The 17,512-nt window shown below is 41.9% G+C and overlaps 1 protein-coding gene across 1 annotated transcript; it reads left to right on the forward strand.

Annotated features, from left to right (window-relative positions):
• Positions 1-523: 523 nt before the first annotated feature.
• Positions 524-9,722, forward strand: fbxl22 (F-box and leucine-rich repeat protein 22). Its single transcript, XM_058075071.2, has 2 exons — positions 524-1,192; positions 9,002-9,722. The coding sequence occupies exons 1-2, from the start codon at positions 726-728 to the stop codon at positions 9,348-9,350; spliced, it is 816 nt and encodes a 271-aa protein (XP_057931054.2). The 5' UTR covers positions 524-725; the 3' UTR covers positions 9,351-9,722.
• Positions 9,723-17,512: the final 7,790 nt, after the last annotated feature.

The following is a 17,512-nucleotide window of genomic DNA, read 5'->3' on the forward strand; positions in this document are numbered from 1 at the left end:
AGCTGCTAAATTACACGTTTCGAGCTCACATAATTGATGGTTATTTTTTAAAATATTCCTTGGCAGTGTCTTGTCTATTGTTATCTACCCATTATGTAGCTGTGTGATGTTTTTTTTTATTTTAGTTATTTCCTTAAAAAGACACAGCGAGTAAGACTGGTGGGTGTAATGTTAAGCCCACTTGCAATTGTAATGGAGGTGGTCAAGTTTTTTGGGAGCCCTGTTATTACACTGCTTGTAAACTGGAGTGTAGTACAGTATTAACTACAGTACATTGTGTAGCATTGTTGCAGTTTTGTGAAGTTGGTGTTGATATCCCAACATCACCTTTTAATGCCTATATGGGGGCGGATCATATTGACCAAGTAAATACTTAATGAACCATCCATTGTACTCATTGAAAATTTATGAAACTAACAGCAACATCATTCCGCATTGTTAGAAACCAAAACATTATTGAAGAGGAGGTGAAAGGTTTCAAAAGTAAAAGTGTTATTGTACAGTGTGACATTGCGGAGAGGTATCGGTGCATGTGGTGTACCAGATAACTAGGCCAGGATAGTGTAAACATCTGCCTCACCCCAGTGGGCTGTTGGCCGCCTGTTGAGAGCAATGACAGATGGAAAGGGAGCGTGTGGCTCAAACACTTCCCTCTTTGATTGCACTGGCAGTTGTCTTCCCAAAATAGCCTCCACTCCACAGCCTTATATGTGCAGGCCTCCAGCATGTGCCTGAGGAGGCATCATGTATCTAGGCCACACAATACAAGCTGCAGGCTCATTGTTGCTGCCTACCATCAGGCCTGTCTGCGCACCAGGGACAAGGCCTCTCTATCAGTCTCAGGACGACAAGCCATGCATCTCAGCCAGCTCAACCGCGAGTGTCTCCTGCACCTTTTCTCCTTCCTGGACAAGGACAGCCGAAGGAGTTTGTCTCTTACCTGCGAGCAGCTGCGGGATGTCTTCCTGGATCCTCGCCTCTGGAATCTGCTCCACTTCAGCTCGCCCTCTCAGCTGAGGAGGGACAACTTTGTGCTGGGACCTTCTTTGCGTTACCTGTCTGTCTGCTGGTACTCCAGCAGAGTCCTGAAGGTGTGCAACATTGAGGACTGGTTGAAGAGCTCTTTTCAGAGAGACATCTGTAGCAAACATGAGGGACTGGTCAGCACCTTCCTGGCTCGTGTCTGCAGCATGTGAGTGCTTGTGTGTCGTTCAACATTCATTTCACCACAGAATATGGACAAACGTGTTCAAGCAACACATCTGAAAGGAGGAGAACTGAGATGCCAAAATGTGGCCTGCAGTAAGTTTGCAGGGAAAAGGCCACTTCATTAGGTACACCGGGACACTGTGAGATCCTAGTCCAGAATTGCCTTTAAAGCGATAATAATGCTTCATTTTAATACACTGTCACAGTTTATTATTGCGTTTGCAGCACTGATCATAATGAGAGCTGTTTCTAAGATTTTGACCCTCTAATGTAGCTAAACAAGATAGGCAATGAAAGCACATGTTCGTTTATGTAGGGGCAGATTACGTTGACATGGCAACACCTTTAAGTTACCATGTAATTGGACAAAAATATCCTCCATATGCATACATGTACTGGAAGCCAAAAGACGAGCAATAGGACCTAAAGATAATAGACCGTTGGGAATAATTTATTACAATTTGATGGAACAAATGCTAGAATTTAATTTGTAAATGTAGGTCAGTGTGGCTAATTCATTAGGCCATCAGAGAAGATGACTGTACACCACTGCAGTATGTAGTGTGATTGATTGAAGCAAAAAACAATTCTGTGGTAGCATCCCTGCAAAAGGAGACATCCTGTCCACCTTTTTTATTCTTAAAGGGGAGCTGCCCTTTTTTTGGAATTTTGCCCATCAATCACAATCCCCATGTGAAACTTCTTTCTTTTTTCTGTGCATTAAAACGCCAGAAAACAAGTTAATGAGCTAGCTAACAATGCACATCATTGAGAAACGCCTATTTCAACTACGAAGCCCCCCCCAAAAAGACTGTAACAGCATTTTATTGTTAGATATACATGCTGTGATGATGCAAGAACAAGTACTTTGATGATAACATGTAATCCTTACAGTATCTTGCCGTATTTTGATGATTTAAACATAACCAAAACTTCTATTATTGCGCACAAATTTCACATCGAGCATTCACCTTACTATATTGTCGTCAATAACAGTATAGATACAGCGACAACACTTAAAATGTCCGCTCTCCTTGGGATGGTTGTGTCTTCCAGCACAAGACGTGTGCTCCAGTCTTCAGGTAAAAAACACAGACAGCAAACGAGTATCTTGTTGTGTCTTCATAACGAAATTGAAAGCTAGTTTTCCAAGCTTCTGTCTGTGAGTGACACTGACACAAACCGCTAGCGAGGCATCGTGTTAGTCGGCTAGATAAATATAGTTTTGTGTTAGCTTCTACAATAACATTATCGCTGTAGTTTGGTTAATATAGAAGTTTGTTATGTAAATAGGACATTGGTGGCATTTTGCGCACTTAAAATACGCACTTTCCAAGACATCCATTGTTAGCTAGCTCATATTAACTCATTTTCTTGTACTAGAATGCACAGAAAAGTGAAAGAAATATGTGTTCATGTTTCACACAAGGATTGTGAATGATGGGCAAAATTCCACCAAAAGTGAAGTTCTCCTTTAAGAGCTACACCGAATGCTGGGTCGACAGTTTGGGCTTTTGTTGTTCCTATTGAGAGTAAGTGCCTGAAACCTGAACAATAAGTTAATTATCATAATTAACAACCGATTTTTAAAAATGTGGTACACGCCCTCCATTAATGCATAGCGCACACAACTTGATTCTTTGTCTCTTCCTAAAACTGTTTGTCACCACTTGGCTGAATAATGTGCTTGGCTGAATAAATAAAACATTACTTTGGTTCGACTGAAGATGATTATCAGGCTTATGTGCAAGGACGGGATGTCTTGTCGGTGTAATTTTAGCTGCTTGTGACAGGGAACAAAATCATTAGTGGCAGCTTGTGAGCTTGTGCAGCATTAGGAAAAAAAGGGACATTTGTGAAAGACATGAGGCCGGTTCTGTTAAAATAACAGCGCCAAGACATGTAATTACCTTTTACCGAATAACGTGGCAGTTGCTACATTTGACTGGTCACTGAAAAAAAAGCACATCCTCTCAAAGTGAGAAAGCACAACCTGTCAGACCCTGCAGAGGCGTAATGAGGTCTGTGCATGCATGTATCCTCCAGGCGGCCACATAGAGGTGATGTGCTAGGACGCCGCAGCTGCAAGACAAACGACAAGAGAGTGAGCATGAATGACCCTGTGTGGGTTTCCTGTTGAAATTTGAGACCCTGCACATGAGCTGCAAAACCAGTCCCAACTGGAACCGCCTACTTTGTCTGGCTCTTCTATTTTGACGCCTTTGAGCCTCTCACTCATGGCATACTGATAAACCCTCCCCAAATTGTCCAGGCTAGAGGAAAGCTACTGCACATGACAAAGTGGGAGGGCTGGGGTGCAGACGGCCTTGGGAGGGGTGTTTTAAGAGCGATTTGGCCCTAGCCCCGCCCCAGTCTGTGCAGGCAGGTGGAGCCTACAATTGGCTCTTTGTTGTTGCCAGAGGAATGAACATGTGCATCTGTCCTTGCCTGCCTGCCTCGTCCCCGGATGAGACTTCTCCAAGTCTGTCTCATGCCTTTTTATGGAAAAAGCTATAAAACATTGCATGTCTATTACTTTACTCTTTATAGCATGCTTTCCAGCGCGATGATGACTGCATTGCCTTTGATGAACATGAGGCCACAGCATCAAAAGTATCAACACATGTCACATAGTATGAGGTGGATGGTGTATAAATCTTTGCAAATTGTGTATTTTAATTCCACAGTGAGATAAATGGAGGCTTTCTCCTAGCAACCGGCGTGAACACAAGCACTCCTTGTCCGGTTAAGACTCATGCTTACAAAGTGCGTATTTCAGCAGACGCATGCACACAAAGAATATTAAATGTTTTTAGCATATTGCATGCAGCCTAGCATGTAAACAAACACCTGCACGCTAAAATGTGAAGTGTAGATTATTTTGGAGTCTTCTGCATAATTTGACTAGATAAAATAAACGCTGGCAACCCAAACAGGTCATTAGCAAGATAATTGCTAGTTTGCAGTGGAATGCTCAGATGTGGCCTCTTTAGAGACATGTCTCACACCACACTACCAATGTGTAATTATTCTTTGATTCATGAGATCCTGAACACATCTTCTTGATGAAAAAAAGGCAACATTGTAGCCCATCATGCAGTGCAAAAAATATAAAGGAGATGATCAAACATTCTCTCACTTATTTCTAACAGAAATCGCTTTTAGTTGTCAATGTTTACGGAAAAGTAGACATTGGGAGGATGATTGCCTAAAGCACATGGATGTGACCTCTGACCTTTGAGCTAACCTAGCCACCTTTCCTCGGATAACTTTTAAAATTCTGAGTGTGTGAACATAGCAGCGGTCTGAACATGTGCTTATACGACCTCTCACCTCAGTTTCTCCAGCATTCTTGTTTCACACCCTGTTAGGTATGTTTTTCTTTTCGTTTGAGATATCCATCGCAAGCTGACAGATAGGAATCATTCCAGAATTTTTTTCCGAGTTATACATCGTGCGGATTGTGATGCTTTTGTGTTGATATAAAATACTGTAGTATTTGCTTGCACGGAGGGGTGGTTGATCAACAAACAGAAACAAACTGAAACAAACAGAAAATATACATTTTCCTCCCACTCCTATGTAAAAAAATCCATGTGGGTCAGGGGTAATGTACAGTTCGATCCATAGAGTTTGCAAGAGTTTGATACCCCTTGCTTGGAACAAACATGCTGACCCTAAAGCAGGGGTCTCAAACTCAATTTACTTGGGGGCCACTGGAGCTAGGGTCTGGGCGAGACTGGACCGCATCAGGTTTTCCCCCCCAAAAAAAACGCATTTATTAAAAACAGAAAAATTAACTCTTGGTTTCGATTTTCTACAAGAAAAGCTCTGATAAAACATTCCACTGTTCTCAAATATCTTACTTTTTATTTTTCTACACAAAATAAGATGAAAAATAAATAAACAAATCAAGAATAAAGAAAATCTATCAGTAATAAATAAATAAATATAATAATAATAAAACAGAAAATAATAAAAACTTAAGAAACCACATATAGTTGGTGGGTAGACAAATTATTTTTTTCAAATTAAAATTAACCAAGCATTGTTAGAGCCCTGTAGACATGACAAAACACGACTATAGTCACATTTATACTCTCTTTATTTACAACATATTGCTCAACTGCAGGGTCTTGAGACACATGCTAACTCGCAAACTAGAGAGCTAGCGACCTAAACGGTAGCGTTCAAGTTATTTCCTTTTAACTTAAATAGCCAAAACCTTACCACTTCCACACTGATAGGGAGGATAACTATTAACAGTTATTTAACCTTTAACATGAACATTAATCAAACGTAATAATTTTTTTCTGGGTACATGATACCATACAGCATCCATATCAAACTTGCGCGGGCCGCACTGACATTAAACTTTCATATCAAGGCGGGGGCCTCAAACTAGTGTCCTGCGGGCCACATTTGGCCGGAGACGCCGTAAAGCCGTCAGTTTCCCCTCGCGCAGCTGTGGCTACAGATGTAATTATCACCACCAGTGTGTGACTGAAGTGAATGAAAAATGGATTCACTTCATTGTGTTTATTTAAATGTTTACATTTTTTTAAAATGTTTCAGAAAACAGACTGGTTGGGGGGCTGTTTTCATTGGTTTAATGTTGCATCCACAATGTGCTTTGGCCAATAACAAATGAGACACGGGCTGTGGATGGCCCCTGGATCGCACTTTGGGCATCCCTGTTTTTGTGTCTCTTCGTCAGGAATTGGCGTGTGGCGTCATCTCTGTAAGCAAACCGACAGCAATTTGGCTTGATGGCTTCCCATCGTGGGTGAGCAATAGTGGTTGGGAGGAGAGGGGGGTGGGGGGGGTGGAGCATTGACCTGGTTGATGCGTTACAACAGTCTGCCTTAACGATCCGCATTGCCGCAGCTGAAGGTTTTGCAATGCTTGAGAGTGTATGACGTGTGCTAGCACCTCAGGGTATCGGGGACTGGATGTTTGGGGCTGGCGGGGTGCGTGCCTGGAGACCAATGCGTCATATGGGCATGTTTGGGGATCAAAATGTGTGCTTGTTGGTCAGTGTCCAAGTGGGTATAATAACTGATGTGATAATCACTAGTTAGAAAAGTAGCTCTTGGCTGTCCAAGAAGTCGCTATATGACATCATTGAATATGATGTTGTCAAATACTGCAGGAAAAAACATAACCCCGTCAAAACAATTGAGTATGAACACCTTAACTACGTTTAGAATGTTAGAATATTTTAGCCCGGCAAGCGCTTCTCAAAGTTCTCCCATCACACATAGGCAATTGAGAACCTTTTAAAATTAGCACAATTAAACAGCGAATAACAGATTATGCTAGGTTTAATCTGTTAACATGACTCACCTTAGAACTGGAGCATCTGAGAACATAGCAATATAATAGGCTTATCAAGTACTTGCATTTACCTGAACAATTATAAGCTAATCCAATTCATTTTGCTAATAAAGAGTAGCAATAGACGCAGCATTGCGGCTTGCAAGCTGACTGGTTCCAGTTGGCTTGTGGCTGTCTTTGGGCGGGGCAGGGCGGATCTGTCAACAGCACCCACTGTTTCAGTGAGAACACAAAATGCATGCTTTCACTTTCGAGTCCCCAAATACTAAAAAACTCCCTAACAACCCCAGAAAAAGTCGCTAGATTTGTCACTAGTTGCTTTTGAGAAAATATATCGTCAAGGGGGGTTGGAATGTTGCCAGATAAAGCAACAAAATCACCAAGTTGGCGATAATAATTCTTAATATTTCCGGGGGGGGGGGGGGGGGGGGTCTAGTGGTTAGCGCACAGGCCACACAGCTAGGAGACCTGAGTTTGATTCCACCCTCGGTCATCTCTGTGTGGAGTTTGCATGTTCTCCCCATGCCTGGGTTTTCTCCGGGTACTCCGGTTTCCTCCCACATTCCAAAAACATGCTAGGTTAATTGGTGACTCCAAATTATCCATAGGTATGAATGTGAGTGTGAATGGTTGTTTGTCTGTATGTGCCCTGTGATTGGCTGGCAACCAGTCCAGGGTGTACCCGCCTCTTGCCTGAAGACAGTTGGGATAGGCTCCAGCACCCCCGCGATCCTCGTGAGGATAAGCGGTAGAAAATGAATGAATGAATGAATATTTTCGGGATCGACTGAAAAAGTCAAAGTTATTTTGCCAATAACTAAATGTCTGCATATTGTAGCCCCATTCCATGGTCTGTTTATGTATTTCATTAAGACGGCAATGTGTTCCCCAACAGGTGACTGGACGGAATGACGGAAGAGGTGTTTTTAGTTTTTAAGTCATACTTCCTGCTAGCCAAAAGTTCAGCTGACAAAATTGTGAGGCAGTTACACTTCCATCCCTCAGTCAATATCTTCTGCGGCCAAAAAAAACCCAATAAAGCACATTCTTATCCTTTACCTCAGCTACTAGGACCATCTTGTATAACAGGGGTGGGCAAACTTTTTGACTCGCAGGCCACATTGACTTAACAACTTTGGCCGGGGGACTAGACTATATATTTGACACATGCACACTATTTTACATGTATAATTTTCACAGTGCACATGGATTTATTTTGTCTTATTTGTAAAAGTAATCTGTAAAAGTGTAAAAGTCACCTCTTTGTATTAGATTCATTCATTCATTCATTTTCTACCGCTTGTCCTCACGAGGGTCGCGGGGGGGGGGGGGGGTGCTGGAGCCTATCCCAGCTGTCTTTGGGCGAGAGGCGGGGTACACTCTGGACTGGTCGCCAGCCAATCACAGGGCACATATAGACAAACAACCATTCACACTCACATTCATACCTATGGACAATTTGAATTTGCCAATTAACCTAGCATGTTTTTGGAATGTGGGAGGAAACCGGAGTACCCGGAGAAAACTCCACACAGAGATGCCCGAGGGTGGAATTGAACTGTTGTATTAGAATGTAAAATAAAATAAAGTTCAAAAGTGTCCAGTTTCTTGTGTAATTCTGACACTTTAATGACGAGGAGGAATAAAGTACAAGAATATCTGCATAAAGTGGAGTTGTCATGAGGACCGTGCAAGGATTATGTAACTTTTTATCCCTTCCCTCATGTAACAGACAGCAGGGGGAATCTCCCTTCATTGGCTTTTTTGGTGATTTATTTCAAGAAAAAGAAAATGAACATACTCAATATGCATGTTGGCGGGGCACGTGGATGCGCTGCTATGGCATGCGCAGAGGTTACTGGGGCAGCACCCACCACACACACACACACACACACACACACACACACACACAGTCAACTGGAATATGTTTGGCTCACATGTGGCAAAGCAGTAAGATTATGTAAGTCTTTATGTAAGCTGCATTAGCGAACATGAACGACATGCCTCTGCCACCAGCATGCCTCTTGTCAGCGCTGCACTGCCAGCATGACGAGTGGCAAATATGTTTCGAAATAAAATAATCACTTGCCAAGTTGTAATTCATCAAACGTCCTGTTATTGTGCTGTCCACAAGCACCATGTGCCCTTTATTTGTGGAAGCCTTTTAGATGAAACGCATATTCCCACAGGGAGGTAGTGCATAGCAAAGGCAGGCTGCTTTATTGCCAAGGAGATCATATTGCTACTTTTCTGAGCTCTGCTTTCTCCAGCTATTGTATAACCTCTTCTCTATTGTCTCGTCGTTTTGGGGGATAAATACACACACACACGCCAAGCAGAACTGCTTACTTAAGCCTAGTCTCTCTTTGAACAAACTAATCCCTTCCTGCTTGTGGTGTATGAAAGATGACTCAGAGCAGTAATTGTCATTACTGTGTTTGTGTGTCTGCTGCAGGTGCCCTAACCTTCTCTTCTTAAAGCTGGCTGGCTGCGGTCACATCACCGATCAGGATGTCATCTCAATGCTGCAGAGCTGCAGGAAGCTGCGGCACCTCCAACTGGAAAACTGCGTCCGCATCACGGATGGGATCTTGGATGGGGTGGTGGCTCACGGGGCCAGTTTGGAGGAGGTCAGGGTGGACTTCTGCAGGAACATCACACCAGAGGGGCTGAGGGCCGTGCAAGAGAAAAGGCCTAACATACGGCTGCGTGCCGAGAGGAGTGCAGGCATGATACCAGACAGCAAGCCTGAGGAGAAGGTGCCGCTTAGGAGAACCTTGCAGAAACTTCTGCTGTTCTCCTGAGAGGAGAACAGGATTTTGGTGTTTTATAATTGGGTTTGTTTTCATATTAGGTGTTTTTCTACCTTATTTTCCACACTGTATGCACTCATAGACACTCCACTAAATACAACTGCACAATCATCTAACAAGATAAAAACCATATGCAGCTCTAGTGAATTCCATGCCCAAGAGCATTAAGGCAATCCTAGCTATCAATGGTGCTCAAACCAAATAATGACCTTTTGGACATGTTCACTGTACAATGTACTCACTTGTCACCAGCTATTTAGACATTAGATGTGTGTTTACTTCTTTTCAGTGGCTAATACACCTATACCTACTATGACTACTTCAAGTTTCGCTTTGACATTATTGTCCCTTGAGAAGATAAAATAAAACGGTTGTTGGAATGTGAGTGTTTTACTCACTTTTGTGAGATTGTCAAAACCACTAATACATGCCAGGATCAATAAAAACTGAGAATGTTAGAACATTTTGATATAATCGAGCTACTAATCCCAATAATTAATTCCACAAACCCATGAAAGGAAATCTTAAGTGCACTTGTGTTCTTAATTATAGTCAATCAGCAGTTATAGTTACAGCCATTATGCCGCTATAGTCCTAAAATAAATGTTTCAGACAGAAATACGAGAGCCAAAAGAGCACATGGAGGTCACAGTTTTTGTCTCTCTCCTGTATCGATGTGTTGATAATCATTCATTTGAATTATTTAGTCCAAATTAAAAACACAAGTGTATATTCAAATAAAAATATACAAAAGGAAATGATAATATGGAATTGGGAACTGGGTAGTCCATTGGTAAAAGTAGTCTAAAAGAGTGAAGAAAACCTCACGGGGTTGTGAGTTCCAGGTGGAGGCGAGTCCAGCAATACAACAAGACATCCAAGTGTTTGACGTGTAGCAACATGACTGCATCAAAGTATTTCTGCAGTACTCGTTTCCGCTTGGGGCTCCCTTTTTTTTGTTTTTTTTTACAGCTATTTCAAAAGAAGAAGACTAGTCTGGAAAGACTTGTTGCACATGTACATCCTTAAAGAGACAGGCACCTCACCTCACGTCACCCACACTGTTGCACAACACACAGTATACGCTCACTGACATGGTCTCTTATCATATGTATGCATGTATGCAATCCACTCAGAATTGGACACACACTAAATTGTTTCTCCAAAGAGAGGGGCTACTATGTTGAATATTATTGAATTAATCTGTGAAACAAGGCCACACTGTGAGTACAACAACAATTTTTTATGTGTGAATTAGAATTGTCATGAGTCATGAATAGACAAGCAGAAAAGTGTGAAAGAGGACAGTGTGTCGTCCCTACAAACACACCACTGATTAGCATTCAGAAGAATAATTAACCGTCTCCAAACATCCTACGGCAAGTTATGGTTAAAGAAGGATGTGTGTATTAAAGAATCCTTTCTGAAATATGGAGAAAACAAACTTGTCTTTAAAGGCAAATCAAAGCACATTTCACTTAGTCACCCGCTGCCGACAGGTGGCTGTGATAAATCTGCCAAGATCACACAAATGTGACCATCGAAGGGTGTGAAATGCTTAAGAGGGCGAAAGAACTGTCTCCAGAGCAGCAAAACTGCCATTCAGCTCCTTTGAGAGGACAATCTGCTATGAGTCATGTCGAGCTTTTGAACCAAAAGACTCATTTAGAATGAAAGGGACTGTTGATACAAAATGCATGTACTGTAAAAATGGTGTTTCTTTTACACCGCTTTGGATTTTGGAGGCTGAAGTCGCATTTGAATTTGGTTTTGAAACCACTGTTATAGTTTCAATTTAAAGACTAAAAACAGAGGATGGCATGAATGGTTACACCTCATCCATCAACCAGGAAATAGCACGCTGACGACCAAATAGAAGGGCTTTTTAAACATTTTGCCCTCGGCATAGACATAGGTTGCTTCATCTGAACAACCCCAAAGCACAAACAGTGGGCTTCGGTTTCAGGTGTTGTTACAGGTTTATCCCTCAATAAGATAAAAACTCTTCAACTCTTCGCCTGTGCAGCTCATCGACTGAATGAACAACACCGTAATTCAGCACAGAAAGGATAATTGTGAGCGAGCTGATTGAATCGGTTACCCCTGCTCTATTAGACTAACAAATTTCATTTAAAATACAGCAAACTCTCCCTCTAATCATTTTAATTAGCTGCTCTGCTTCTGCCGACCGGCATCATGGGAGGGGGTGAAATGAGAGATGAGGATGTGCTAATGGTGGAGGATTTTATGCATTTGGTTCAAAAGATATGGAAAGTATGCCACTTCATTTTGGATTGGATCTCAATAGATTGTACCGGTGTACCCAATGGCGTGTCTGCATCGGTGGAGGGGTATATGGGCCACACTCTAGGGGGCGCTGCACAGTACCGTGCAATCAAGGGAGGCAGGTGAAGCTTACTCCTGATGAAAAATAAACAAATACTGATAACATAAAATATGTAAATGTAAATATTTGCCCAATTAACTGTATTAGAAAAGTATTTTCTGCATGATTCCAATCAATTTAAACATTTTTTCAGTCAAAAACTTCTTGGCTTAGTGTGCAAGCCCATCGGAATTGGATCATCATTTTTCTTGCTCATTGGACAATGAAATACACAATCATGGCATACAGAGGCACTTGCGGTACTCGCTTCATCCTCAGGGGCGGGGGTGTATGTGAGCTTGAAGGTGCTTGTCACTGTCGTTCTTCCATAGAGAGTTTTTTTTTTAATGCCACAAATGTTTTCAGATAATTTAGCTAAAATAAATGCGACTAACAGTACGCCAGTGGTTAGTGCACAGGCCACACAGCTAGGAGATCCGGGTTTGATTCCCCCCTCCGGCATCTCTGTGTGGAGTTTTGTATGTTCTCCCATGTGCATTCCAAAAACATGCATGCTAGGTTAATTATCTATCGTTATGAATGTGAGTGTGAATGGTTGTTTGTCTATATGTGCCCTGTGATTGGCTGGCGACCAGTCCAGGGTGTACCCCGCCTCTCGCCCGAAGACAGCTGGGATAGGCTCCAGCTCCTGTCAATGTAAAGAAGGAAGTGGGGGCGTGTTGTTGGGACACATTTCAATTAGAATTATCACAATCGGAAGCAGTAGCGTTTTTTTGTGTCTTGTGTTTGTAATGCTTAATTGTAAAGAAAACAGCTTTACCTAACTGGAACAGGACCATAACCAAACATAACCATAACAAATATTAATTATAGTGAAAAGTAAAATACGAAGCAAATTTTCGCCGAAAAATCCAGTTTCACAGGCCAAATTAAAAAATGTTTGTCAAAAGTTTGAGCCTGTTGTGAACTTACGCGGCTGCACTAATAGCGCATATAGTACAATTTTAATTACGGAAAAAGTGAACCAGCTCTTTCATAAAGCTGTCAGCCAGAGAATTCATGCCGTCATGATTTACACATGCTGGGCAAAACATTTAGGTGGAGAAACCGGGCATGGTGCCACTCGGGGAGCAGTCAAAGCCAAAGCATTATGCTGAGGATTCACGAGGTCTGAGGGCCGTGTGACGCTGATGGCACAAGGCCTGCACAGTGAAACGTGAGCTGATAAAAAGACAGGATGCTGGTGGTGATAGAGGGAGGGGGGGAGGAGGGTGCTGAATAATAGCAGTGAAAAGGGGAAGGAGGAGGGTGGGAGGGCTGCGGTTCCAGCCTGAAGCCTAAAATCAGCAGTTTCCTGACACCCTTATAAGGTCAGCCATGGGAGGTATTTCCAGTATCACTGATTACTCAGCCTTGGAGGGGGGGAGAGGAGGAGGAGGAGGAGGAGAAGGAGGGGCATGGGCGAATGTCAGTGTAGGGGAGGAAGAAAAAAGGGAGGAGTGCTTTTAATTTATTTATTTGTTGTTTTTTAAGAGCACTCTGTGTTGTGTTTATGTGCATGTGTCTGTGTTGCTCATCCAGAGGTGGACTTAGGGAGAGTCCCTGTTGACCTCCATGTCATTCAACATTGAGTGGAACCAGACGCGGAACAATTTAGCTTCTGCAGCTAATCACTTACCACTGTTTTACTACGACTTCAGGCTTAGTGGCATTAGAGTTTGTGGTCAGCCATAACCCGAAACTCCCTACCAGCACACACCATGACGTCTAGACAGCAAATATGGGCTTTATGTTCTTTATAATGAGAGGCTACATGTAGACGGGATGGAAATGAAACTAATTATTTAAAGTATTTAAAGTGTGCATAGTCCAGCCCAGGAGCGATTTGCAGCCCACAGCTATTTTTTTTAATATATATATTTTTTTATTGGCCCGTGGCATATTCTAAAGATGAAAATAAAATAAAAACAGCCAACATCAGGGAGTTACAAAGGAGAAGGGCCACTTTGTAAAGAACATTTTCTCTGATTTGACCTTTTAGATGGCACTCACTGAAATGAGACAGAAATGTATGGTAGTAAATAGAGCGATATATCGATCTCAATGTTTTTAAAATATCGATATTTCTTTTAAGCACGATATCAAATCATCTGAATATACACTGGATTTGAAGCAGAGGTCTCATGTGCGAGCAGGTTACGGCAGCTCCGTATTTTCTGCAGTGTTTTTTGTGTTTCCTCTGAATGCTCCAGCATTTTAGTTGTCTTTCTTGGATTTGCATTTATTTACTACTATCATAAGCATCTTGTTGGAAGGCAGAGAGAAGTCCCAGACTGCCTCACCGAGGGCCATGTGTGTACCATATTTCCCTTTGCTTACAAAGGACTCTGCCAAATCAATCCAGGAGTCTGCAAGTAATTGATGTCATAAAAGTAAATGTCTCAACTACTATCACAGCAAGCCTACTCATCTGAGATATTTTAGGATAGATAAGCATCTAACAAATACACAGCTTTGCAATGATTTTTGTACACAGAAGAGTCACATTAAGGTAAAGCTACATCAAAAATCTTTGATTTAAGATGAGAATGCTTTGGATTAATTTATGTTGATTTTTGTGTTCGATTTTTCGCCCACAATATCTCTGCGTTTGTTGCATCAACTGTATGTGCTAGGTGTGTCCTGAGGGCACGCAGTCTGCAGATGGAGAGACCATTTTAATAATGCTGCAAAGCTTTGAAGCCCCTCTTGTGTCCCAGGATTATTCAATCCTGCGAGAGTCCCTCAAAGGCTCCTTGCCCGAGGCTTCAGTCCATGCTCATAGGTAGGTAGCTCTCTGGAGACTGCAGCTTGGATCACAGCCTATGAAATATTTAACGCTTTTTGTGTATTGGAGCCATGAGAGAAAACATGAGCCATCTATGCTATATAAATTACAGACCGACTCGTTCAGCAGTCGCAATGAATATCAAAATTCTCTTCAATGCATAATAATGCAGACTGTGGATGAGATAAATGACCGAGCTGCATGGGAGATAAAGACGACCAACACACAAATGCGGAGTTGCAGCCAACTCAAGGGCAAGAGGAGTCATGAGAAGCAACAATGTTTGTGTCTGCCATAGAACGACAGCATAACATACGCTTAGCTTTTTCACTAGGAGCACCTGTGCTCCTGAGGCACAAAAATGTTTTTGGAACATTGTGAAATTTCTTAAATAACATCATTTTTTTTTATTAAACTCAAACAACATACACAGTAACACAAGTGTGCACTCATACATATAAACCCAATACTTTAAGGCCTACATCTTTCTGGGACTACAGTCCATAAATATGAATGTATCATACATAGCCTGGCATACAACATTCTGTACACATGTGTACTAAGTTATAACATATGTAATTACATTACTAATGGGGCATTGTCCGTACGGCCAGCAAGTGTCTTTCATAATTTTTTATGGTGTCAGGTTTGGGCAAAATGTGAGTCCTATGTGTCTGCACTTTTTTTTTCTTGTTACTTTCTGCTTTTCAGTTATTTTAATTTTTTTGTTCAATGTGCTGTTCATGGGCCCATAAAAAAAATCACTGGTATACGCATATCACAGTGATAGGGGTGTGATAAATGTGTGTATCAACGCTGTTCTCTATCAGGCAAACACTGGCTCAGGCTTCCACAGCGGTGCACACACACCGGGCTTGTGGAGGTGTGTCTCTTGTGAATGCTTGTTATGAGTGACAAAAGAAACACTTTTTTTTTTGTTAATGCGGGCTGTGTTTGGAAATTTGGAGCGGTGTTTCAATGCATACATATGGGGAAGTATGCATGACTGGGAAAGCACCTATGTCACATATTTCCTGCAACACTCCAGTATCTATATGATAACATAGCTATAAGCTCTACGTCAGAGAGTGGCTGCACACTCTCAGCGCAATCAGCTACTTGTACAACTGAACACATCCAAGGTTTTTTTTACTGATGTATAATAAGAAATAGAGTTAAGTCTAGATGTGTTTTTATGCCACTTTGGTGCCACTGACTTGGTCACTGAAAAATACTAAATTTTGGGGGGGCTGCACTGCCTCCACCATGTTTTGCTTTGGATCACAAGATCATAGTCCATACTCATCTTTCCTCTTTATGGTCCCTTATTGAGTGACAGGGAAAAAAAGGTAGCTCCATAAACCAACCTATTTTACTAACAATATGCATTGATGCTCTCATAAATCTCTCTCCCTGGATCATTTCAAGATGATCTAATAATCGCAAATTTGATTTCCCTGTGGTTCTTAGCTAACTTGTTTTGGCCTAAGGCACACACACACATGAAATAGGAGGCAAGAAGAGCACACAGAAGTGGGGCTACTGCTCCCTTGTGAGCCAGAAGACGGGTCTATTTGTGGCGCTATCTATGCTTCCGTCTGGCAGGGCATCCACAAAGGCTGCCGAGCTTTGGCCAGAGCACGTGCGACAGACGAAGATAGCAAGGAGGCTAGCATCACAAAACGTTGCAAACAGATGCCACTCAAAAAGACTCAAGTTTAAAATCTTAACAGGATGGCATCGGATACTTTGTGGTCCAATTTTCGTGACTTCACTCTATCACAGTTCAAAAAATATTATATATATATATATATATATATATATTAATGAATAAATCATGCTGTTTGGTGGTTGAATACGGACTATCATTGGTAATAGTTAAAAGGGCACATATTATGCTAATTTTTTGGCCCTTTGTATTGAGTTGTGGACTCCTATAGAGCAGCTACACGCAATAACCAGCAGAGAAAGCTTTCTAGATCCTCCAAAATCTGCACCTATTCCAGTTGCATTTCTTTGGATTCCGCACTTCCCGCGAAAGCGATCTGTTTTAATTTATTCCTTTATTCCAGCTCCAGGCACGTCCACTCTGCTGTGGTTGGTCACACTCCCAAGTACTCAGGAGGATTTCCAGATAGCTGCTGAACCCAACCTTGTGGGAGTTCATAATAATCAGCGATTTCTCTTTTTAAAATGTTCTCACTTTTAACATACAGCCATATGTATAGGATGCCCAATCCGAGACTGGACAGTCCTTTTCTCAAGAAATGTCTCTGAACGATAAGTAGCTTTAGCATTTTAGCGTTATACTATATTAACATTTTGCTTTATTCAGCACTGATGCATTTTATTCATTCATTTTCTACCGCTTTTCGTCACGAGGGTCACTGGGGGGTACTGGAGCCTCTCCCAGCTGTCTTTGGGCGAGAGGCGGGGTACACCCTGGACTGGTCGCCAGCCAATCACAGGGCACATATAGACAAACAACCATTCACACTCACATTCATACCTATGGACAATTTGGAGTCGCCAATTAACCTAACCGAGGAAACTGGAGTACCCGGAGAAAACCCACGCATGCACGGGGAGAACAACATGCAAACTCCACACAGAGATGGCCGAGGGTGGAATTGAACCCTGGTCTCCTAGCTGTGAGGTCTGCGTGCTAACCACTAGACCGCCGTGCCGCCCTAATGCATTTTAGTGTTTAGGTTATATATCATATTTTTTTCTTTAGTCAATACTGAGGCATTTAGGCATTTTACATTTTATCAATTTTTTAAAATACATTTTTACATATTCAATTTCCGACAAATCTGGAAAATTTCATCCAAATTAGTTCAGAACTTATTATTTTAAAAACAACAAACAGGCAAACAAACAGATAAATGGCGGCAAATACACAACTGCACGTGCTGCAGAGGTAACTAATCAACTGACTTACATTGGATTCCTTTTTGTTTTTTATCCCCATGGGAT

Source organism: Doryrhamphus excisus, linkage group LG1, assembly GCF_037039965.1.
Source record: "Doryrhamphus excisus strain RoL-2023G ecotype Guam linkage group LG1, RoL_Dexc_Guam_v1.1, whole genome shotgun sequence".
In the NCBI taxonomy this organism is placed as follows: domain Eukaryota; kingdom Metazoa; phylum Chordata; class Actinopteri; order Syngnathiformes; family Syngnathidae; genus Doryrhamphus; species Doryrhamphus excisus.